Source organism: Hoplias malabaricus, chromosome 12, assembly GCF_029633855.1.
Source record: "Hoplias malabaricus isolate fHopMal1 chromosome 12, fHopMal1.hap1, whole genome shotgun sequence".
In the NCBI taxonomy this organism is placed as follows: Eukaryota; Metazoa; Chordata; class Actinopteri; order Characiformes; family Erythrinidae; genus Hoplias; species Hoplias malabaricus.
In genome coordinates this window covers 27,279,624-27,306,608 of record NC_089811.1, presented here as the reverse complement: position 1 = coordinate 27,306,608, position 26,985 = coordinate 27,279,624, and the positions used below count along the sequence as shown (strand labels likewise).

At 38.2% G+C, this 26,985-nt stretch overlaps 1 protein-coding gene across 1 annotated transcript in view; it reads left to right on the top strand.

Annotated features, from left to right (window-relative positions):
- Positions 1-26,985, top strand: part of cckbrb (cholecystokinin B receptor b) — a 33,614-nt gene that overhangs the window by 3,706 nt on the left and 2,923 nt on the right. Inside the window, exons 3-5 of the mRNA XM_066686883.1 lie at positions 22,008-22,256; positions 25,414-25,678; positions 26,716-26,843. Of these exons, the coding sequence (XP_066542980.1) occupies positions 22,008-22,256; positions 25,414-25,678; positions 26,716-26,843 (642 nt within the window). The remainder of the gene's footprint in view (positions 1-22,007; positions 22,257-25,413; positions 25,679-26,715; positions 26,844-26,985) is intronic.

The window sequence follows — 26,985 nt, the reverse complement described above, 5'->3', positions numbered from 1 at the left end:
CAGCTATCGCCCAGAGGTATGAATGTTTAAATTGCAGTGATCTTTTCTACACAGCATGATTCTTCAGCTGAAATGCAGAGAAGTGAAGGTGAGGAAGCACTCCGGTGCATCACCTAAATCTGTTTTTTAAATGACATTTTTATCTGACTTACACTGGTTAATACACCACAGACAGTGGTTCCTGAGTAGTGCTGTTAGCCCTGTCATCTGGAGATATCTGGTTCAATTCCCAGTGATTCCTTAGCCATCCAAGGCCAGGAGTCCAAGAAAACATAATTGGCTATGCTCTGTCTTTGCAGTGGGATGACCTCTCCTCCCCATAGTCACACAGCTATTGGTAACATGACAGATCTTGATAGTTAGCTAAGGAAAAGTCACAATATAAACATAGCATCTCCTTGTACCTGCATTTTTTATATTTTGCCATAACTTGATAATGCCAGACATTTAATTTCAAATAAATGGACCAATAGAAATGCCCCTGAATTACTTCAAATAAATTCTCGTTTTGGATATACAAAATTTTAATATTTTAATATTAATTAATAAAATATTTTCCTGTGCAAATAAAAGTTGTACATGCATATTTGAAAAATGCAACTGAGATTTGTACTATTTCAAAGCACACCAGTCTTCAGTATCTCAATATGTTTGTGGTCCTATATAACACCTGTTTTGAAAGGGTTTAACAGGAGGTGATATGCAGAGTAAACATCCTAAATTATTCATCAATTGTGGGCAAGTATGGAGTTACCATGTTTTCAACACTACAATTAGACATCACAGGGAGATGTACCAGAACAAGTTTCTGCTGTAAACATGTACACAGATGTAAGTTCCTAAAACATTACTAAAAGAGTTTAGTTTTATATGGAAAGCAAAAATATGCCATTTTGGCAGTAAGCCCAAGAGGTGTGTTGGATGTAATAGTCAAAGTCATACAGAAGAACCTTAAGGTTCACTGTTAAGAATGGTAGTTAATATTTTCTGGACAGTCAAGTTCTTCCACATCATGGTCACTCATCCATGTCTTTATGCACCTTGTATTGTGCACGGGAGTGCAGTCAAGCTGGAACAGGAAGAGGCCATCCCCAAACTGTTGGGAGCATGAAACTGTCCAAAATCTCTTGGTATGCTGAAACATTAAGTGTTCCTTTAACTGGAACTAAAAACAACCCCACAGAAAACTCCTGAAAAACAACCCCACACCAAAATTTACACTTGACACAATGCAGTCAGACAAGTACCATTCTCCTGGCAACCGCCAAACCCAGACTCATCCATCAAATTACCAGATGGAGAAGCATGATACTTCACTCCAGAGACCACATCTCCACATCTCTAGAGTCCGTGCTTTACACCACTGCATCCAAAGATTTGCATTGTGCTTGGTGATGTAAGGCTTGGATGCAACTGCTCATTCCATTCCATGAAGCTCTCTACGCACTGTTCTTGAGCTAATCTGAAGGCTACATAAAGTTTGGAGGTCTGTAGTGAATCACTCTGTAGATCCTAAGAGTGACACATTCTTTCACAAATGTTTGTAGAAGGAGTCTACATGCCTAGGTACTTGGGTTTATACACCTGTGGCCATGGAAGTGATTGGAACCCCTGAATTCAATGGTTTGGATGGGTGAGTGAATACATTTTCCATTATAGTGTGCCCATAGTACACACAATAATTGGCACAGAAGCACAGAACTGAGCTTCTGCAGAAGTGATCTGAATTATTTGAGCTAAGCACAATGAAATCTATAGGCTGAGTTGAGAAACCAAAGGTCTCTTAATGGATTTCGTACAAACAAATGGTGTCAGGGCCCATATGCATATGATTAAGACTATGTGAATAGGAGAACTTTTTAATATTTGCTCAGATGTTTATATGGCTGGAACGAATGCTGCTCTCAGGATCAGTTCACCTTTTGCAATACATATATAATTGTGTTCATATTTTCATTATTGTTCTGTAATGAAAGGAATGGCTGGAATACAAATAGCACTATTACAAGTACGTGCACAAGATTTGTTTATTGTGTTTGCATCAGGTATGTGTCAGTGAGATGAATAGCTGATCAGATAGTGTTGTTAAGGGACAAGGCTTGACAGAAAAACAAGGTTCACTAATGAAAAAACAAGTGTTCTTGATTCTCACTGTGTTTACTTTGTACTCTGCCCTTCACCCCCTGCCTCAAAACCAAAAGTAGTATGATCCTCCTGTATGCAAACTCATCACAGAATTTCTGTGTTGCAGACTTGGGAGTTGTTGGCGGTGCACACGTGGTTAAATGAAAACAAAGGCTATCAGGAATGTGAGAAGAGAGAGAAAGAAGAGCAGAGATCGTTACATGTGGCATGGTGTGGGAATATCATAATTTGACTTGTTTAGCCGGTTTGAGGGTTCAGGGTTTTTAAACACTGCCTCCATATTTTTACCTAAAACATGTAGGAATCTGTGGAAATGGGTTTAGTCAAATTATTTATTTATTTATTTATTTATTGCTTCAATCCCTGCAGTATATATATTTGTGGTCATCCCTAGAGAACAAGCTGATAGCCAAAAGCACAGGCGTTTAAATCAGTGTCTGTCAGTCAGTTAGTCTGTTAGTGGGGTGCATGGAAGGGGCCCTTGGCAAAATACTATCCCCACTACCCAATTTTTGGTGCAATGCCTAATGTGCTGACACACATTTCTGGGGTCATGGAGATGTGGGTTCAATCCCTCTCAGGTTACTGTCTGTGAGGAGTTTGGTGTGTTCTCTCTGTGTCTGCATTGGTTTCCTCTGAGTGCTCTGGCTTCATCCCACTTTCCAAAAACATGATGCTGGTTGATGAATTTGAGTGTCCATGTAAGTGAGTCTGTGAGTGACTGGGTGAGTGTGTGATGTCCTGTGAAGGTCTGGTGGCCTGTCCAAAAAAACAAGGTTTACTAATGGAAAAAAAAAAGTTCTTAACTCTCACTGTGTTTACTTTGTTAATTACCTTGGCAGAAACTAAGAAACAAACTAAGTGGAGAATTTTTACTACATGTAGGATGATGAGTTGCATAAAAATGTCTTTTGTATATATAAGTGATAACACCAAAAGAAAGAATAATGTAAATTTCTTTGTTTTGAGGTTACTGTCTGGTCTGCCTATGAAACTACAGTATCTTGTGGCTCTTCAGAAATTATAATAAATGCATCTGTGGTTTGACTGTTTATACCAGGGAAGTTGTTCAGCTTTTATGATGAATTGATTGCAAATTAGGCTTCCTAAAGAGGCATGATAGCTAGGGAGATGGAGTAGTGTTTATTGATTGATTATACAGTGTCTGAGTGAAAGGCTATTGATTTAGATGACCTTTCCTTTCCTGACAGTGTGATTGAATTTGGAATGTGCAGAAGAGGCCTCGCCACAGGGTGTAAATTAGGGTTGTGTGCCTTGAGACCTGGCAATGTGGAAATTAGAAAAGTTGAAGATGAGGCAGTTTTATTTATGGTCTCTTATGTCCTAGCAGTTACAAAATAACAGGAAAGTGTACCACAGAGTGCTTTGGAAATGTTCTGATGTTTGTTCCATGAGCCAAATAATGCCACCACATTCAGTCACCAAAGATCTTGTTGAAAAAAAAAAATTAAATAATTAAAGTCAGTCGACCTTATTGGTGCAACTGTCTAAGCATTAGGCCAAGGCCAGGAGAGAACATATATGGTTCTTCACTGCAATGGATCAGTTAACAGCCATTTCCATTTTTCAGTAGCACTCCTCACCTGTCCAGTCTTAGCAGTGGAGATAAACAGTTACTCATCATGAGCTTGTGTTTAAATGGAAAATCACAGCATAATAAACAGAAGAAATGATTTGTTTGAAATAGAGCACATCAAATGAAGTCATTTTGGGTTTAAGAAATGTTTACACAAAATGGACATATATGGTTCTTAGTTACAAGGGCTTAATTGGCCTCGCTCACTGTGTTGGGTTGGACGGCTCTCCCAGTCAGAAAAAGATGCCAAAACCAAAGCAGGCATTAACATAACAGAACTGGTCACAGTTACCCAAAACAACTTTGTGCTACGACCCTCTGTTGGTGTTCAGTGTGAAACTCAATCTGTCGTTTAAAAATCAATTTTGTGCTAAGATAATTTGGGAAATTGAAGCACTGACAGGTTTTATGTCTCAGAGGAAGCATGTACTATTTCTCACCCTCATAATATGGTAGCGTTGTGTGATTGGGGAAGTGGTGAATGACTAAATTGGGGAGAAATCTACTTCTAGTTTCTCATATGGTTTTGCTTTAAGTGGCATTTTATTTTTATTTTATTAACAAGAATTTAGTCTGTGCTGAGAGTAAACTAAGTGATCTGCAAGTTTTGATTAGCTATTAAATGAGAGAAGGTACATAGTGGATGTTGAGAAACACTAGCCACATTTTGGAAATGTTTTATTTCATTGTAGAAAAAAAAAAATTCATGATTACATTTTAAATCTTATGTATATTTCAGGTTGACTGAAGACTTCTATAAATGATGCCATGACACGTGTCTTTTATGTTTAATGTATATCACACTACAAATGAAATTTTGGCTAAAATCTGTGGCAGATATCCCTAATGAGCTCCAAAAGCCAGGTTATAGTGTAGAAAACATGAACCTGATTTTGGTCCAATATTTCTGGCACGGTCAGTGATTGCAGAGGTATTTTTAGTCATATTAAATATTCAAAACATTGAGTGTAAACATGCCTCAAAATGGTAGAAACTGACTCACTGTATAACAACATTCTACCACTTCATTTTGATATATAAAATAATAATAAGAAGTATCCTGCTATATCACATTTACACACTATATTTATATTTACAGACATTTATGCAGAAGTGCAGAAAGTTTACAGGGAGTGGAGGGAAGTGGGAGAGTGATTTGTATAAATGCAGTTCTTAAAGATTGATGAGAGAATGGCCTTGGTTAATGAAGTACTGCACAAATATGATTAATTGTTGGTTAAATACAGTGAAAACAGTCTGAGAGACATTCCAGTTGTGGTGCCCATGTGAAACCAGCATCCAAGTTCTGGTTTTAATGTTACTGGCATGCAAATAATGACCCTTCTCAACTTTGAGAACATAGATGTAAGACCACATTTCATGTATCTGTTGTAAATTGATGCACAGTGATTTTCACAATTTGCCGGTGGAAACGTTGCTGTTGCATTGAGCTTGTTTATTGTCGCTGTTGGAGTAGAGAGTAGAAGAATATCTTAGCTCATAAACGCATTCCAGGAAACTGGAGCACCACAGACACAGAGAAAACACAACCATAAATATATACTAAAGTCTCCAAAGGTGTGTATGAGTGAGTTTGTGTGTGATGCCTTGCAATGGACAGGTATGGAATGAGATTAGTTTACAAGTGCATAAATGTTAATCCACAAATTTAACCCAAGTCACGAATATTTTTCAAATATTATATATATATATATATGTACAAGTATTTTGAGACTAATATCTCTCCATAAACAGGCACCATGTCCAATATATTTTTCTGCTTTGCATTGAAAGTTCTGTGCATGTTTCAGACCAACTGCAACTTTGATTAAGGATTAAGTTGATATAGAAGAAGAATGAATTAATGAGTTCTCACTGACCAAATAAATCCAAATATCTTTTTTTTCAGATTTCTAAATTAGCTGCTCTTCATTTTCTATTTCAAATTCACTGATGAATTAAAGTGTAGTTCACGATTGTAATCAAAAAACTATATAAAATTCAGAAGATATTTCCTTATCATTCACTAGCTCTCAAGTCATGCTCAAAACCGGTCTAATGTGTTTACAAAGCACCAGTGTCTTTAAACGAATGAAAAAACATACTGGCTCAATCCAGTATGCTAGGCTTTTTACCTTCCTTCCTTCCTTCCTTCCTTTCTTCCTTCTGTCATGGCAGAGGCATCTGGAGTTGTTTTAGACAAAGGACAGAACTCCAAACATTGAAAAGCACAAACCAAAATGAGGATTGCTTTATTCTTGTTCCATAGGTGGGTAGAAATCAAAGCCAGTCTGAGGCTGTGATACTGATAGTGTTGTGTTCTTTCTCTAACCATCTTGCCCTTCACCCCTGCCTCCATATTTTTACCTAAAACATGTAGGAATCTGTGGAAATGGGTTGAGTCAAATTAATTAAAAAAATTTTTTTTTGCTTCAATCCCTACAGTCTATATTTGTGGTCCTCCCTAGAGAACAAGCTGATAGCCAAAAGCACAGGCGTTTAAATCAGTGTCTGTCAGTTTCTCTGTTTAGGCTTGCAGAAGATTCTGTTAGTGGGGGGCAGGGAAGGGGCCCTTGGCAAAATACTATCCTCACTACCCAATTTTTGGTGCGACGCCTGATGTGCTGACACACATTTCTGGGGTCATGGAGATGTGGGTTCAATCCCTCTCAGGTTACTGTCTGTGAGGAGTTTGGTGTGTTCTCTCTGTGTCTGCGTGGGTTTCCTCTGAGTGCTCTGGTTTCATCCCACTTTCCAAAAACATGATGCTGGTTGATGAATTTGAGTGTCCATGTAAGTGAGTCTGTGAGTGACTGGGTGAGTGTGTGATGTCCTGTGAAGGTCTGGTGGCCTGTCCAGAATGTGTTCTTGCTTTTTGCCCAATAATTCAAGGTAGGCTCTGGACCCACCACAATGCTAAACACGATGAAGTGGTTACAGAAGATGAATGAAAGAATTAATAGTATCTGAAGTAGTTAGAGTCTGCCTTCGTGTCCTAATGTAACCTGTTTCATTCTTTTCTTTTTCTTGGTTTTGAAACTGCTGCATTTATTTTATTATTTATTTGGCTTTGGATCGGCTCTTGAATTAATCCTCCTGCACTTTTGCTTCAATCTGCCTCCAGTGTGTGACACAGACAGAGAAGAATAGTAAAGAGGTACAAAGACTGAGTGTATTATGATGAAGTGTAGTGTAGATGTATACAGCTGGGGATCAGTGGGTGGATGTGAGTGGTGATGAGGACCTGACCCATGGCCCTGTGGGCTCAAGATTGGCACAGAAGACATCCAGGAGTGGCTAGAGAGGTCAGAGTATGAGAGATCAAAACGAGTAGAACAACATATCCATCTGAGAAATCTTCCCCCATATCCTCTGTGGTAGTCTAGGGAGTCTAGTCATGATGAGGTCATCAGCCCAGGGCCAACTAATATTGAACCAGAGCTCTGCATCCCTGAACTGGAACCCAGAGAGCACAGAGGAAATTACATCAAACCCAAATGCGATGGCTTTGCTAAACATAGAAACATTTCATCTGTGCTTTTAAACCTCCTTGACAGATCTTAATTTGTTGATGATCGAAACAGATTATGCATGTGCATGGTCAAAGCAGAACGCTATTACTTCATATCCTGGGACCCCTACTCGGTATATAAATCATCTCTCTGAGGAAATCTTATCATTCCACACATGGAAGATGGGAATGATGCACAGAGAAATAACACTCACTGACTGCCATATGCTGCTGGCCTTGTTTCCGTCAACTTTGATATGTGAACCATGACATAAAATTCTCTACTACTCTTTCTTTGTCAGATTCCCTCTCTCCCTTCATTTTTTCCACTTTATCCCTGTCTTTTTCTGTGTCTCTGTATATCCATTAACCCACCCATGTATGTTTCTCTTTCTCTCTCTCTCTCTCTCTCTTCTCTCTCTCTCTCTCTCTCATTCCCCCCCCTCTCTCTCTCATACACACACACACACACACACACACACACATACATACACATTGAAGTCTCATAGCCACTAAGATAGCACATGCACTTAATTGCATTACGACAGCACACTGTGTGCCTGAGCATCTCTGCTTATAGCGGTAATGGCTAAATGTGCTGTTTGCTCCTCTTTAAACTGTAAATTGTGCAAAAAAAAAAACACCACCAGTACCAGTGTGTTCCAACCGCTTTTTCAAAGAAACATGTTGGAAGCAAGTTTGCCATTTAATAATAATAATAATAATAATAATAATAATAATAATATAATTAATATTAATAAATTAATTTAAATAATTATTTAAAACTTATATAAAACACTTGCATATAGTTATGTTTGCTGACAAAATGTACAATGCCTATTGTAAGTTGAGGATACCATTATAACTTTCTTTGTATAAGTAACTGTTTAACAAGCAACAAATGCAAGCAAAATGCTTTCATTCAAAATTAATGGGTTCCATATCACTGCAGTAATGTCTACTCTAGGTTGTAAAATAATGGTTGGAACATCCGTTTGAATATTTGATTGCATTCACCCATAAAATAAGTTGTATGATACAAATATTTGATGAGTATTTTTTGGATTATAAACACTGCTTCAGCTCATTTCAAAGGGTACTGAATGGTGCTCTGGTAGTCCAGAGAACACTGGTTCTACTAATCAACAACCCAGTGCTGGACAGCTTTACATCCCTCTGATACTTGGCCTTAAGCTCATGTACAAGATAAAAAAAATCTGTGTGCACAAAGAGTGAAACTTTGAGTAGGTGCAATCAGTAGTTTCTACAGTTTTGAGCGTATAATTCATGTATTTGTGTAAACAAACAACAAAAACATCAAGAGACATAATGAAGGCTTAGTATGAAGGTCATAGTGGAACCTATCATCTTTCCAAACAAGCTTACTGCAATTTAAGTTCCTCTCTGGAACCATAGAGTAACAAGCCTTGTTTTCCCCATTTTGACATTTTGTTTTGGATCAGAGTGTCTCCTGATGTTTGTGTTTGACGCTGTTGATCTCTGCGCTTGTGTGGGCTTGAAATCTAGAAGTTTATATAGGGGATTTCACTTCTTAAGTCCAAAATCCTTTGGAACATACTATAACCCTTTCTCCCTCTCGTCTCACCCACGCAAACATAAAACAAATACAAATACATAATCTTCTCAGGTCTTCTCAGCTTCCTTCGACATTTGCACTGATTACAGTTGATATCACAAAGTCATTCTATATTTTACTGCTCTCCTGGATGCTTCGTGAACTGCTGAAATAATTAAGGAGAACTGTAGCAATGTCGTTTTTGACATTTTAACACACAGCAAGCAATATATGCAAGAAGGATTATTTCATATTGTACATTTGTTTTATAAACTGCAACTCACTTGAAGTGACAAATGAAATTGCAATATAGCCCCGGAATTAACATCTTTACGCTCCATTGAGCAGGCTTCCCACCTTGGAGGACTGCACTAATAGGTTTAGTGAAGAATCTTTAATATATCTTGGCTACTAGGTGTCGGGATAATGGTTGGTTCATAATGTGAAGAAAAATCATTGGAAAAAATAACTTTCTGCTCCTGTAAGCAGCACTGTAAAAGTGGTGACATTTTAACTTGATTTAAAAATTGGTACATAAATATATAAAAAGTGGTCTAATATGCAGTTTGTAATTTATACCACTTGCTGCTGTTGCAGATTGTTGTATGTGAAGGAAATATTAAGAAAGTATGTACTGGGATCTTTGAACACCTACATCACACCAGTATGAGTAATTCGGAGGTACAATAGCAATGTGTAACTCAGTTTGGGATTTATTTTTTGGGCATGGGGCAAATGGTTGTAGAAGGTGGAGCCAATGTTGACAATCTTTGTAAATCTACGAAATGTTTTCGGATGCACCATTCTGATAGCTATGCTATATCTAAGGGGTCTCAATCTTGAAAAGTATTATACAATGTTGTTTGAATGTAATGCTTTCCTTCTTTACAGATTGTGTATATTGATGATGAAATGCTATCTTTGTGGGTATGCTGTTCTTTGTTTCAACTTGGATGGCCACTAGACTGGGCAATTGTGAAAATGCACACACCCCTTTAATTAGAGACCACACCTGTTTTTAATTGAGTGTAAAAGCACATCTTTCATGTTTCAGTCTTGTTTTATAATTCAGATATTTCTTGCACATAACATCAAGTACATTGCCATCATCTCTGTGTAGCCGTGTCTGAAGAGGGTGTGTTTGCTCTGAATAGCAGTAGTCAGGGGGCACAGGGAGTAACTGTGTTTGTGCATCTCTCAGCATTTGGGGTCAGGAGTTCAGGTCAAGAGTATGGCACTGCTGCAGAGCGGGCCAGCCATGCTTCACTCTTTGTGTGAAATGTGACATACAAACGTGCAGAAGCAGACAGAGAGAGAAGACTTTTAGCCACAGTCAAGTAGATGGCTGCTCGAAATGGCTTGACCTATTATTGGCAAGATAGACCTGATTCATTTACAGGTAGAAGGTGAATCAAAGTGTGATATACTGTGACTATTAGAGCTACACCTAGTGCTGGTGCTCCTATGAGATTTCCAACAGTATGTTAGTGATGCCATGCGGCACGGTGGTGCAGCAGGTAGTGTCGCAGTCACACAGCTCCAGGGTCCTGGAGGTTGTGGGTTTGATTCCCGCTCCGGGTGACTGTCTGTGAGGAGTTGGTGTGCTCTCCCCCGTGTCCGCGTGGGTTTCCTCCGGGTGCTCCAGTTTCCTCCCACAGTCCAAAACACACGTTGCAGGTGGATTGGCGACTCAAAAGTGTCCGTAGGTGTGAGTGAATGTGTGTGTCTGTGTTGCCCTGTGAAGGACTGGCGCCCCCTCCAGGGTGTATTCCCGCCTTGCGCCCAATGATTCCAGGTAGGCTCTGGACCCACCGCGACCCTGCATTGGATAAGCGCTTACAGATAATGAATGAATTTTAGTGATGCCTCCTTTCTCTGGAGGGTTTTTTTTTTTTGTATAAACACTCATTGTTATACATTTCTGTCTTAATCTAGCAATTAGCTATTCAGTTCTCTGAAAAGAAATACCTTTATTACTCAACTTGGGAACAGGTAAATATGATTTGTGCTGAGTTCAGGTGGTAGGGTGGAGGACAGACCAAAAAACACAATCCTCAGTATCAGCATCCTTTTATTACTCACAATGGTTTAGATTTTGTAGCGACTGCAATGATATTAATGATCAAAAGTGGGGGCAGCCGTGGTCTTAAGGTTAGAGAAGCAAGCTTGAGGGTCACAGTAGGAGGTAGTTGACAGCCCCCTGCTCCGGTTGTGTGTGTGTTCTCTGCCCCTAGTGTGTGAAGAACTGCTCACTCGCGTGTTTACTACCACGGATGGGTCAAATACAGAGAAGCAATTTCCCCAAGGGTATCAATAAAGGCGTTTAAAATTTTTCTTCTAAAAAGAGCTGACGTTTTCTTTATAAATCCTGAGAATGTGTCACTTCCTAGAACTATTATAAAAGTACCTGCTTAAATATAAGCATGATTATAGAAATGCCTACACACACACACACACACAATCTATGCATACACAAATATTCATGTGAGGGGAGCATTCATTGAAAATAATGATTGACTTTGATAGATTAAACAATCTTTGCACAACAGAAGTATAACTGTATTATTCTTAAGTGGAACTGTCACAGTTTTCCTGTCATGTTTCCACACTCTCCATTTTCCCATTGTCTTATTTGCTTAGGTGTTTTTAGTTTTGTGTATATCATGATATCATATTGCTAAAGCTTTACTAATATATTTAATCATGCATGACAAACCTGATCAGTTGGGTACCATCAAGCCAAAGAGCAGAAGAAATTAATTCAACCTCCATTTTACAGACATTGTAATGTTTTGATGTTTTGTGTCGTCATCGCAGCATTTTCCGGAGTTACATCATCAGCTTTCTGCTCACTGAAACTGTGGGGTCAGTTAGATGCTGCGTGATGCTCAGGTAAATGAGCAGAGCACTACATTTAATCATTCAGGTGAGCTATAGGTTACACAAAAGGTCAGCTACGAAGCTGTCTAAAGCTTTTTTGTTTTCAGGAAGACAAAGGCCATGCAGCTGCTGACTCAAACGTTTCTGACTTTCTTAAAGACAGTAAACAAGGTTAGACTAAGTGCCACTGATCATTAATGAGCACACACTGGAGCTCAGTGCACACTGTCAGTGATCACTCTATTGTAAAACTGCATAAAAAATTTAACTTTAGCAATTACACACTGTGCTCCTTTTGTAGAGTGGCTCCACACATAGATCGCTAAGGTGGAGGGGTGAGGGGGGGTACATAATGTATATTTATTTCTATATATAACATGTAAAAGGAGAATAGTTCAAATATCAATATATGACAGAATACACGAGTGTGTGTCTTGGAATTTGAAGTAAAAGAGAAAATATTAAATGTTTTCAGGAAAATCAGTCAGTGGTTTAGAGGTTATCCTGGAACATCATACAATGCTTGATAAAACTCACGTTACATCAGCTTTTTAGCATAAAATTGTTTAGCAAATGTATTCATTCATTCATTCATTCATTTATGGATTAATCAATTTCTCCATTTGTTCTTTGTGTACTAAGATTTTGAATGATTTCATTGGATTCCAGACAGGTATTTGCCCAGTCTAAACGCACCAGTTCTGTTTAGCCTTTAGCAAACATGCTCTCCATTTGTTGAATTGATTTAAAACTACATATATATTAACCTTGGAGACACTTTGACATGTGTTCTGCAAATAAGTGATGATGTCTGTTGCTTCTTAAGGTATTAGAACTCTCTTAATTCCTGAAAACAAGGGCATGTGAATGTCTTATAACATGGTCTTGCATCCACATATAGATAAAAATTATTTCCTTGGTGTTTAAATATTCATGTGCTATCTTCACGTGCAAATATTCATGTGCAGATTTATAATTTAGGCTCGTAACTTTCATGTTAGTCTGATTCCTTTATTGGTGAGAACTGAGACAGTAATAACCCAGTTCTCAGTGTAGTGGCCTGAGGAGGTAAACATCTCAGGCAGTGGTATTGATTAAACAGTAAATTCATGCAGTGGGAGAAAGCGGAGTACATTGATTAAACAAGTAAGTGCATGTGTTTTTGGCCAGATGTGTTTAAAGATGTAAATCTGTGAAGGGAAATCATGCTACTGTGTTTATAAAGCAATAAGGAATAGTTTACCTCATATAAATACAAGTCTGCTTTAAACAAAACATTTAATTATGTGTGTACTCTCCTAGTTTTGGTATTACAGCTTGTATTTTTTATGAACAAATCTTATTTAGATGAAGTGACACTGGCCAGTGGAGTTATCTTTACGTAAATGGTTGCACGGCAGCACTCATCTTCTTGGTTTGTTCATTTCACATGGATATTACGGAGGTTTAACAGACAGTTAGTCGTGAATTAAGACCGTCTAAATTTTTGATAAGCTTAATCGTATTAAACTAGAGTTTCTTAGACCCAATGTCTTGGTTCCATACTCATATCATACCATGTTTTCTTACCATTATTATGTATTAAAGATACAAGATATTTAGATTTCCATTTTGAATAATAAAGTTGTTGGTGTGTCCTGAGACAGTGAAGTACTAGGAAAAGCTAACAGAGGAGGGGAATGTAAATGTAATTAACATGGGACCGCAGTTTTCAGTGTAAACTGTAGGAATGAGGTGAGGGCAAAGAGAGCTATGTGCTGGCATTCTTCTCCAAAACGAATAGCACCCACTGAGGTCAATGTGACAAAGTTTAATGTGTTCAGGGAGATATTTCTCCACCATGGGAAAGAAGCCAAGCACTAAATCTAACTGCTTTTGTTTTGACTGCAAAAAAGTATTATATTAGGTGCAGTCCATATATAATTAGACAGTTGGCTTGACTCTTTTCTGCAGCTTATGGACTGGATATGAAACAATTACTATAAGTGTGCTATGTGCTGGATGGCTGTACCCAGTCACAGTCATTCTGTACCCAGTCCATAAGTATGAGATGAATTAATATTAAAAGCTTGAACATAACATTCACATGTATTAGTTGGTCCATTACACGCTTAGTTATTACTGTATCCCATAAGCCTTGGGCTCTTCTGGGTACATTCCTTTGGCAGAACTGTAATGCAGTTATTTTCAGTTCTGTTTTGTTTTCGGGCTTTTGTGTTCAGTCTTGTCTGCAGCAAGTGAATTGCATCCCTAGTGGATTTCAGGTGATAAAATGTCTGGTTAACAATCATGCCAAATTAGTTGAAAATTCAGCCAAATCAGCTGAACCTGCACATATGCAGAATACTTATTAATGTGTACAGTCTCTGTAGACCTAATGCAAGTAATGAAAAAAATGAAGCAAATGTTCAGGACCATTTTAGTAGCTTTGTTTTGGCCATTTTCCTTCAACAAGATGAAGCACCTATATCAGCACACACACAATCTGCCAGAGTGGTGAATCCGATTTCTTTAAGATTCACCTTGCAGCTAATAGATGTGATACCATCAGTAAAAATAAATGAGTTATTCTTACTGATAGCAATATAAAGTCCATACGATGTTTATTAGATATGTTTGGATCATGAAATGATTTGTATATTTTTAACAGTGATATACATCTTGTTGTAAACCAAGTTGTATGCTAAGATCATTAAATCTACCCTTCCTATAGTTAGGCATATTGTAACGGAGTGTGCGGCTTATCAGACTTGAGTTAATAAGCCAGTCAAGTCAGCCACTATGAGTTCGAAAGATCCAGATGCTAAGCAAAAGGAATGATAGCTCCAAATGCAATAATAATAATATTATGATTATTTAGAAGACTTGTAGTATGCAGATTAGTAAATGCCCAAAGATGGGTGGAAAAAAGATGATTAGAAAACCCACCCATTTTGGGCAGGAAATAGAACAAAGGACAGCAAAGGAAAGGCTGGCTATTACAACCAAATTATATTCTCAACTAAAGGGGTTTCCAAAAGAAAACAAAAGGATGAAACAAAATAGATGCCTTATATATATATATATATATATATATATATATATATATATATATATATATATATATATATATATATATATTGCTTGTGAGAAAAACAATAAATAAATAAATAAATGTAAAAAAATACAAATAAAAATAAAAACCAGACATACCTGTTGCACCCTAGTATAAGATTTCACATATTATGAACATTTTTGGTATTGGGAATTCCTATCACATTGTGTAATATAATATTTCCTCATACCTAATATTACCTATGCATATTACCAATGCATATTAGTGCATTCCTGCTTTTTAACCATGTACCAAGAAGCCAACTTTAAGATGTTTCATAATAGTTGTGGTATATGATTTCATTAAGCTTCCATATGACCTGCTGTACTGCTTTTTGTACATAACTAGAGGATGTAAACAATATTTGTCTTTCCATTTGCTCTTTTACGTACTTATTATGCAAAAAATATGATCACTTTTTAGTTATGAACCTGCTACATTTATTTCATGTATGACAAAGAATATTAATCTATTTCTTTCTTCTACCACATCTCTTCACCATGTCTGAACTTCCTGTGTCTGACAACAGCCAAAATTAGAAAGTGTGATTAAGGAGGGACTATTATCAGAATGTCTTTGATAGAATCTGTCACTTCACTTAATACAAGGGGCACTATTTATTTCTAAAAATATCATAATCATTAAAGCAGAGCATTGAAAGCTGAAAAAAGCTTGTAGTGCAGCAGTATATGATAATGTGCTTCAGACTGCCTAAGAATATCAAAAGCTTTATCCTCTCTGAAGTAAACACAGTGAGAGAACATAAATATACACATACATAACACAGAGGTCTGGTATAAATATTAAAGTGCAGCAACTCAAGAAAAACTTTTTTAAAAAACAAGTTTTTAATCTGTCTATCATCTCCCAAACAAGGTAAGAGCAATGTCACTCTGTGGACAGCTCCTTAAACAGAGAACAGAACAGCAGTTTAAAGACTATACTCTGAGTGCTGAACTCCTGTTTATTCATCAAACTCTGGCATTAATTACTTTTCAGTAATAAAAAGAGATCTGGCCTAGATAAAAAAATGACAGTTATTTACAGCATCAAACACTAAGAAGGTTCTTAGTCTTGGATCAGAAATGGTTGAGTCTTTAGTTTAGTCTTAGATATGCTTTAGTGTTATAATCTCAGCAAATTTGAACACAGTGCGAGTCTTAACTGAGGTCTCAACTACAGCCAAGGAGAAGACACATGATATTCCTGTGCTCTTTTTCTTAGGAGCAGTATCTGAGCAGCTGAAGACTTAAAGCAACACCAGTAGTATTTGTCCCTTAAAACTACAGCTTCAGAATCATTGTGATGCTTCACTGACCTGTAATAGGGAGAATAGAGCCTCTGCTACTTTGAGCTCAACTCATCAGAAATTGCACTGTGTAACTTTTGGAGGAGGATAGGAATTCCTCTTGATTTCAGGACAGTGCTGTATATGTAAATTACACACTGCAACTGTAGGGGGAGCCCTGGAACAAAACCAATTTTCCTAACTTTTTCTTGACTTCACAAAATGGCACAAACATATTAAAATGAATGGGTTCATACAGTGGCAGAGTAGCTTTGTTAGAGGAAGCCAACAGTCCTTGTGATAAGAGTTAGGGGTCAGTACACAGGCCAGTGAATCCATTCAAACCGCCAAAACCACAGCAACACCCAATACTAGATAGAAACTCAGCAGAACACTTCACAAAGGGAGATTCGTTGTGGATTACAAATGCCACTACATCTAATTTCAAAGTTATTGGACGGGGAGCACAGCATAATGCTTGAGGTTTTTTGACCCCTTTAGGTCAGGCTTTTGCATTTAGCACAGTATCCACTTCTGTGGTTAGTACTTTGGTACAGAAATTATACAAATTGTGTGCAAGAAACCCATGCCTCTGTTGGCAATGGAGGCATGTTAAAGTAGCAGACATGACTAAATTTGGACATGCAGTGTATTTATAAGCAGGTTAATGAGTTCAGGGAAGAAAAGCTTAAGAGTGTGTGTAGCCAGGCCAGAGCTGATACACATTCAGGCTGGGCAAACATTCTTCACTTTGAACAAAGGTTGCCAGAACCATGATTTTCCATGTCATTATTGTGCATTTCCTTTTGTATTTTTTTATTGTGAAATTTTAACAGGATGCAAAGAGTAAGTGAAAATATGCAAAAACATACACCAACTTCTTGTATTTCTACCCTCACTGTCGATTCTCTCAGCTGCACTGACCATACAGGAGCATTTTGTAGTTCCACAATTAAGGAATGTAGTCCATTACTCCGCATACTTTGTTTGCCCCCCTTTTACCCTGTTTGTCAATGGTCAGGAAACTAAGGACCACCGCATAATTACGATTTGGCTGGTGGGTTATTCTCACTGGAAGGGGTGTTAAATTGTGTTGTGCTGGTGAGAATGCCTCACACACAGCAGTGCTGCTAGATTTTTAAAACCCTCTGTGTCACTGCTGGACTGAGAATAGTCATTCAACCAAAACTATCTAGCCAACAGAGTGGATGGTGAGGGGACACAGTGTTCAACATCTCAGGCAGCACTGTTGTGTCTCATCCACTTGTACCAACACAACACATAAACACACCGCCACCATGTCAGTGTCACTTCAGCGCTGAGAATGAGCCATCATCCAAATCAATATATCAGAATAAGGTGAAGAAGGCAAGGTAGAATCAAGTGGTGGTATTATTTTTATGGTTGGTCAGTAGTGCTGGTATTCTTAGCGTTTTTAGATTTCAACTTTGAATAAAATAAAATCCAACATCAAACTGTACCATAAAGGAATCACTTTTTCAAATTCTTTCCTCAGGCACAAGAAGCCATGCATTCCCATGACAGGATTTACCTCTTTTCCATTCAGAATCCCCCGCATGATCCAAATACACTCAGTTTCCCTGGACATACAGCAGGGAAATGAGATGGAGAAAATTAGATCACTTCAGTATGACCACTTAGCTGGACCTGTTCTGCCCTCTCAGCATCATTTTATCGAATCCATTCCAGAGTCTGTAGACACATTCAGTGATATTTAGAGCCGTCACAAATGTGTGAGTCCGTTAAAGGTCCCGCATTGATCGTATAAACTCACTGAGCTAGCAAACAGTATATGGTCACTGCCATAATCCCCCTGCTCAGGCTGCCAAACAGTGACTGCTTTCTGCAGATGTTGTGTGAATACTTTTTTTCTGTGTGTGGGTGTGCTTGCTGAGATATAATCCAGAGGTGAAATTACATCTCTCAACTTGGTTTTGCTACACTTTTTTAGTAGTGTTATCAGCTCCTGCACCCTATTTCTGATTGGGAAATTAGAAATGCTATTTCTTACACCATTTTACAAACATTATGAATATTATGAGCACCTCCTTGATCCACACGTACCATCACAACTCATAACACACTACTACCATGTCTGTGGAACTGCAGCTATGAGAATGACCCACCACCCAAAAAATAACTGCTTTGTGGAGGTCCTGACCATTGAAAGCATGGAGAAAGCAGGCAAAATAAGTTTGTAGAGCAACAAGCATGCTACCGTCTGTAATTGTAGAACCACAATGTGCTCCTGTATGTTTCGTGGCCCAGAGTGAACAAACCAGAAGGTGGTCATAATGTTATGGCTGAGCAGTGTATATTGCAACTATCCACTGCAGTGGCACATAAATGTTGGGTTTCTACACTATTGTTTTTTTATGTTAGTAATTTGGGTATCGGGCGGCACGGTGGCGCAGCAGGTAGTGTCGCAGTCACACAGCTCAGGGACCTGGAGGTTGTGGGTTCGATTCCCGCTCCGGGTGACTGTCTGTGAGGAGTTGGTGTGTTAGTAGTTGGTGTGTTCTCCCCGTGTCCAGGTGGGTTTCCTCCGGGTGCTCTGGTTTCCTCCCACAGTCCAAAAACACACGTTGGTAGGTGGATTAGCGAATCAAAAAAGTGTCCATATGTGTGAGTGTGTGTGTCGCCCTGTGAAGGACTGGCGCCCCCTCCAGGGTGTATTCCCACCTTGTGCCCAATGATTCCAGGTAGGCTCTGGACCCACCGCGACCCTGAACTGGATAAGCGGTTACAGATAATGAATGAATGAATGAATGAATGAATTTGGGTATCTTAAAATGTATAGAACAAACACCTGACTTATAACAGAGGCTAAAAAACTTTGTACAATGTTTATTTTGCATTATTCATTTTCAAGGTTAATTTTATTGTTGCCTTCAGGCCCCTAAAAATGTCAATGAGGCACAAAAGACCTTGCTCAAAAGGCAGAAGTGTAGCCCCGAATGCAATATATAAACCAAAAATAATTATTCATTCACCTGTACACTCTCAGAAAAACTGTCGCTTTGATGGTACATAACCAGTACCTTTAGTTATTAATTGTAGAGTTTTAAGTAGTGATATTTTAATACTCCCCATTTCATCTTCAGAATTTTCATATATTCACCTCTGCTTCTGGGTATGTAGGGAATGTAGCATATTTTTAGGGAACACAATTGGACTTTAACACCACCGTTTGGACCTTTAAAGGTACATTACCCTGTTTTTACCTTTAGTGACAATGACGTACCTGTAGAGTACCTTTCTGAGTGTATTTTAACTTCAGATCATTTTCATATCTTTAAATTGTTAAAATTTAATAGTTAAATTATAATTTTTGTTCTTAAGTGCCGACTCTCCCATCAGTCATTAATTTATGGCTCTCCATCCTCATATATCAGAGCTAATTAGACTGAGATTAACCACTGGAGAGGAAATGAATGATTATGCAATTTGCCATGGTGCAGAAGCACTAATCAAGCAGTACTTGATATGAAGAATAAACCCATGAAAAATGACTTAATATCAGCAACACAGTGGCAGCCTCCGTTCCTCACCTTGTATCACTGCATTCATGTTCCCAAGCGTTTAATAATTAGTAGAGGGGAGCTTAATTAAACTCCTCATCCTTTAACAGAATCAAGCCAAAGTCAAATTAGGGCTTATTAATAAAGATTAACTTTGATATTTATTAACCTGACTCACCAAAAAACATGTTTATGGCTCCATCTTTTTAGGGCTCATGTTTAAATTTCCAACATCTTGTATTTCATTTCATTAAACCTTACTTCTTTATAGCCTCTAATGTTATATGTATTAACTGGTTTAATGTAAAGTACAAATGTCACAATTATAAGTGATCATTTTGGGTCCCTTGACAATTTATTTCAGTTACTCAGAAATGCCTAGTATCAGCTTAGTGCTAACTATGTGAAAAGTACAGATTCCACTTTACTATAAACCTATTTAAAAGTTAAAGGAACATCCAAGTTGTGCCTAAATGCCCAACAGGTTATTAATATTATTATTATTTTTGTTATTTTGTATATATACATATATAGACGTGTCTGCGTGGGTTTCTTCCGGGTGCTCCGGTTTCCTCCCACTGTCCAAATCACATATTTGGTAGGTGAATTGGCGACTCTAAAGTGTCCATAGGAGTGAGTGTTTGAATGAATGAATGTGTGTGTGTGTGTTAACGTGCGAAGGCCCTCCAGGATGTGTTCAGTGATTCCGGGTAGGCTCCGGACACACCATGACCCTGAATTTTATCAGTAGTTACAGATAATTAATTAATTTATATATATTTATATTTATATATTTATAAATTGTATTTATATTTATAACTGACTATTTTAGATGGTGGTTAATGTCAAAATTAAAATCCTATAAAACAAACATATGATTTAAACATAAAGAAGTTCGCAGAATGTTTTCAAATCTATCAGAGTGGGCCAGTCATAACTCTCTGCTAAATGATGAAAGCACTTCTTTGCCATTTGGTTCAGTTGCTATTATGAAATTATATAATAGAACATTATATGATAACAGCAGATTAGTTCTTTATCAGCAGGCAGTGGGTGCCAGGAGCTATTGGCTTTGAGCTGTACTTAATGAATCTGAAATTCCCTGCATGAGTAAGAAGCCCTGGAGCATGAAGGAGCATTACGATGTTAACACAATATAGATCAACTTTAGCCAGAGGCCTAAAATTAACATAATGCTTTTTATTACCATGCACTAGAAGCCTCTGTTCAGATAGAGCTTTCTGATTGATGGAATTTTAGTCAATCTAAAAATGTATATGATTCCACTGTGTTATATATCCACTGGCTTATTTTTAAATATACTTATTAGGGCAGCACGGTGGTGCAAAAGGTAGTGCCACTATTACATGGCTCCTGGGATTGTGGATTCAAACCCGGCCTCGAGGCCCTGTCTGTGAGGAGTTTGTTGTGTTCTCCATGTATCTGTGTGGTTTTCCTCCCATGATCCAAAAACATTTGTTGGTAGGTGGATTGGCCATGAAAAGTGTCTATGGGTGAGAGAGTATGCGTTTGTGATTCTCTGTGATGGACTAGTGCCCCATCCCGGATGTATTCTTGCATCGCACCCAGTGAAACACCAGAAACACCATGACCCTAAACTAGATAAGCAGTTACAAACAATGAATGAATGAATATCGCTTTTAAGGCAGTGGTATCTAAAATAAAATGAATGTGTGTAACATATATGTTATTGGCTGCAAACAGACTATGACATTTCAGGGAAATGGCAATAATCATGGTAAAAATGTTTCTAATTGTGTAGCAAGCTTTAGAAGATGTACAATCAAAATATATTAAATCACCTAATATAATGTAAACAATGCAAGGCAACCATCTTCCAGTCTAGCTCCCACTTGTTGCAATCATTTTTTGCACATCATCTTTATTCACATATCATCTATATACACAATTTCTTCATATATTTAAATTGTACCCATTTATAGTCATTGCCAATTCAACACATTGGGTAAATCAACCCTAATAATGCAGTGCTACTAACCTATGAGGGTGAAGGCTAGCACATGTTCCTCCATAATTATTGAACTGTCATTGCACAGTTCAACATAATGTAATTGCACCACTTAAAATGCTTTAAAGGAAAACACTAACTGCCCAGTTTTCTCACGCTAACCAACAGACATAGTTTGTGTAGCATCCTGCTGAGTGATTGGAGAACAGCGAAAGCCATCCGACCCACCTGGAGAGATTAAGGTTGTGATGGGCTCTTTAATCTCCATGGAAGAGATTAAACACGAAATCTCCCAATGATAGGCCAGCTCTTAGACAGTTGTTCTCCAGTCTCTCACAGAGAATGGCAGGATACGTTTAATTTATTAATATCTATCTTTTTCAGAAATGGATTCAGTGAGGATACTGCTGTACACTCTCATCTTCCTGCTAAGCGTCTTTGGCAACCTACTAATCATCGTGGTTTTGGTTGTGAATAAGCGTATGCGGACAGTCACAAACTCCTTCCTTCTATCACTGGCTGTGAGTGACCTGATGATGGCTGTGTTCTGCATGCCGTTTACATTCATCCCCAACCTTCTGGAGGACTTCATCTTTGGAGCTGCCATGTGCAAGATTGTGGCCTATCTCATGGGTAAGGCAGGCATCTTCTATTGAACTCTGGTTCTTTGCATTCTGATCAAATCAATTCAATTGCACTCATTTGGTGATCACACACTTAGTCACAGTCAGTGAAAGCTGTTGTTATTCATGCCTTAGGGTGATGAGAACAAATTCAATCGAATTACACAAGCTCAATTTGTGATGCGGAGAAAGGCCAGCTTGAAAAAAAGGGAAATGGCCTGAGATATCTAGGGTATGTCTAAGATTGTGCTTGGGTTGTTCTGCTCATTTTTATGGCTCGCTGCATTTAAAATGAAAGGCAAAGCCCATCCAGCTACAACTGATATTGTGAGAAAGCACATAGAGAAGGCAAGTTGAAAACCCAGGTGACACCAAGACCAGGCTCCATTACACAGGTATAGACTCAGTGGAAATTCTCCATGGGTGTAGAATAAGAAGTAAAGTAAGTCAAATAATACAAAACGTATGAATAGAACAAAATAAAGATCAAAATTATGAAAAGCTATACATCAGTACAGAGCCATCACTTTTAAACCATGGCTGTCTGACCCTGTCTTAAAAAAGGCCTAGTTTACAGTCTCCAGAAAATTAAGATGAGAGTTCAGGCTTAGAAATGCTGCAGGCAAAGAGCACAGGGAAAGTAGCCTAAACAAAAAAGCGATATTCTTACAAATGATCTCATCATCACACAAGCTCTATGTGCACTTGAATATGGAGAAAACTTGCCAGGGTTCAAAATGCATGACAGTTACACCTTTTTACCACACAAAACCAACAAAGCTTTCACACGTCAGCATGCACTACCAGTAATTAAACAGTAACTAGGGACAAGCACATTAGGGTCCAGAAAATGACCAGTAACTTTTGCATAATGTTCATTTTCTCAAATAAATCTTCAGCTGGCACAGCAGCCTCTAAAAGCTTCAGTAACTTACACTTTGATTAGGGCATTACTTGAAAACAAAATCCATCATCCTGTCTTTCCGGATAAAATGGCTGATAGTGGTCATGCAACTGATTCTTTGCTTCTAAATTCATTAACTGTTCCTTTTCAGCAGACAAGCTTCATGTTTACCAACATGAATCAAATCAATATCATAATTAGCTCTGTACATACATGCAAAGCTACACATTTAAGAAAGTAGAAAGATCCTATATCAATCATTTGTTAGACAGGTACCAGCATATCAAAAGGCCTTTTTTATATGAAAATCATGAAGGAAAAAAAAACTAAAATCTTAAGAATCTCAATCATTCCTCCTATGGCATCTATGGGAATTAAGATGTATACTAGCCCCAAGCTAAGAATTATCCATATACATATTTTTGTCAGTCTGCGATTTATTTAAAAATTGTAACTCAGTATTAACATATATTTCTTATTATCATTTCTTATTTAGCACTTTTACAAATCATGTTTTCTCTAAACAGATCTTGGATATACCTACTGCTGCTCTTTTCTATTTTGCAGCTTTCTATTTGATTGAAATACAATGGTCAGTCTACTTACACTCAGAGTAAACTACACAATTTATTACACTATCTAGAGCTGTTAGAAGGCCTTGAGTAATATTTTCTCCCATATAACTGGTCCCATTAGGTGTAAATCAGAACATAATTTGTCAATTCCACTGCAGCTTCTTAATTATGTTGGCAGTGTTTCAGATTCAGCTACCGAAGTCCTATATCCCATGGATGACCTGACTTGGCTCTAAACGTAGATACCACAGAGAAGTCCTGATATGATCATTTTCTCTTGGGTTATTCACAGATGTATGCCCATTTTTAAGATAAATAAATTTTACTTTTGATAATATCATCTTTAAGCATTTTCTGGCCTGCTTTATAATTCTCTGAGGTTTCTGTATCTCTGGAGACACTTGGATATAAATAGGACTAAATGGATCAGTTTGCTTCTGTCCAATGTGTGCTTTTGTATGCTCAAAGCTGTATATAGCAGCATGACCGGCACACTACACCATCTTCCCTGTCCCTGCTACTGTTTACTTTTCTGAAAAAGGCGGGGATGGTGGATTTATAAAGCAAAGAATCATTTCCCGGGTACAAGCCCTGATGCAAAGAGTGAGATCAGAGCAGAGACCTCAGGCCAAATGCTCAGTAATTCAGCATGTTTTGTCTCAGACACAAGAATTTCTGTCTGAGGGTCTTGTATCTTTCCTTGTATCTGTCCACAAACTCAGTGAATGCTTACACAGTATGCGGAGTGGTGGGTTTAGTGATAAGAAACTAAAGCAGTAAGCATTTTGTGAAAGACAATAGTTCTATATAAAACCATCAACACTTAAAGAACCACAGAATTTGTAGTTGGTTCCTCACTAAGATGCAAAACCTGTTGCAAATGGTTATTTACAGACCTTTTACAAAATGGTCCTATACACAATCAAACATGTCTTCTCTATTGTTGTGAGTAAACATTCACATTTTATTATTATACAATAAATGTATGAAATATAATAATTAATATGTAACATGTCCTCCTTTGGGGCAGCACAGTGGTGCAGCAGGTAGTGTCACAGTCACACAGCTCCAGGGACCTGGAGGTTGTGGTTTTGAGTTCCACTCCGGGTGACTGTCTGTGAGGAGTTGGTGTGTTCTCCCCGTGTCCATGTGGGTTTCCTCCCACAGTCCAAAAACACACGTTGGTAGGTGGATTGGTGACTCAAAAGTGTCACCAATTCCTGCCTTGTGCCTAGTGATTCCAGGTAGGTTCTGGACCCACCACGACCCTGAACTGGATAAGCGGTTACAGATAATGAATGAATGACTTCCTTTGATGCAAAAACAGCTTCTGTTCTTCTGGGAAAGATTTATACTAGATGTTCTACAGTCCTTCCACTGCTCCACAACCCAATACTGAGGCAGCTTTATACCCCTCTAATCAACAGTTTGCACTGGGCAGGGCAAATTTATGCTATTTTTTTAGCTGCTCTAGAGCATCACGTTTTCCCATTGAATATCTGCCTGTTGTGGGTGCACCTTAAAATGGCTAGTGTCTACAAGCTTTTTTTGATGTATAGTACATATAGAAGCTTTCTGGCTAAGGGTATAGCTAAACTAAAATGCTAGAATAAATATGTTTGTATTGACAACAGTGAAGGGTATGTATCATGTTCAATATTGTAATAAGGTCCATCCATCTCTTATAGGAATCTCTGTCAGCATATCCACCTTCAGTCTCATGGCCATAGCCATTGAGAGATACAGTGCTATCTGTAACCCTCTGAAGTCTAGGGCCTGGCAGACTCGCTCTCATGCCTATAAGGTCATCGCAGTGACTTGGGTCATGTCTTTCCTCATAATGACCCCATACCCCATGGTCTCAACACTGGTGAACTACACCAAACCCAACAACACCATCACAACGCACATGTGTCGCCATGATTGGCCCAAGGACCAGGTGCACCAGGCTTGGTGAGTCACTTAAATGTTTTACATTCCATTTAAAATAATGTGACAGACGTTGGCTGGAATTATAGGTTGGTTTGAACTTGCCATGAGTTTCACAAATAAAGAGTGCATTCAGTTCAGAACAGCAGGTCTGCTAACTCTACGAGAAAAAAAGCAATAAACCTGTCAGCAGGTCCTGTCACATCAGTGCATTTATTTGTTATGCCAGGAAAAACAAATCAGTGATCTGTACCTGTTTTCTGTTCTCTGAGATAATGACAGGGCTGCTTGTGTTGAATAAGTGCCAGGGTTTGGTGGTTTGAGTTAATATTCAAACCCATACAGGTGTCTTGGGGAAACCAGCTAATGGCTGGTTACATTTTTTTAAATATCAGGTGAAGTTGTTGATTGGCATCACCAGTTTAGGTGAGCGAAGTAAATGCTGGATGATATTCATACAATTAAACCAAGACCCTCAAAAATGCTGATCCTTCTTTGGAGGTTCTATAATACTGTTCATTGGACAGATTTAGATTGAGTTAACAATTATGTTCAAAACTTTATTTTAATGACTTCTTTGTTGGACAGTCTAGTGACAACTTGGTTTCAACTGTTTCAGGGTTTTTCTTGGTTTTCAAGTTGATGCTTTAATGGTCCTAAAAACAGGACAGGGTAGACAGAGATGGAAATTCATGGTCTTTCATGAGTCAATATCATGAACTGAATGAGATGTAATATGGCAGGGACCATTAGAAAGGTACTACCCAGACGTCACAGTATATCCAAGAACATGCTGTCATCGTAACGACGCTTCGTCTCTGAAGGAGATCTTGGAAATAGAAGGAGTTTTAGGATATTTCTGCTGCATTCATTATAAATTCTCCGTCAGTGGTAACAAAATGAAGTTCTGAGATGTTGATATGAAAGTGATGATGTGGTGTATACTTTTGCCAGATTCATTGTGTGGAGACTTGATTTACTGAACCACTTAATTTTTCAGACAATATACCCCTTATCAGGACACCTTTCACAACAAAACCACTTTCTTCTCTCTTTCTCAGGTGCATCCTGCTGCTTTGTATACTTTTCTTCATCCCTGGAGTGGTGATGATCACTGCATATGGGCTTATTTCTCGGGAGCTCTATCGTGGAATACAGTTTGAGCTGGAACAGAAGAAGGGACAGTGTGGTAAGACATACTGTTATTGACATTCCACCAACAAATTCATTTACTTTGTTTTAATGAACACTGGGTAATACCACGTACCCGTCAAAAACCATTTAAAGGGGATTTAGCAAGCTAATCCCTCAGGACATATTAGCTGCTGTCC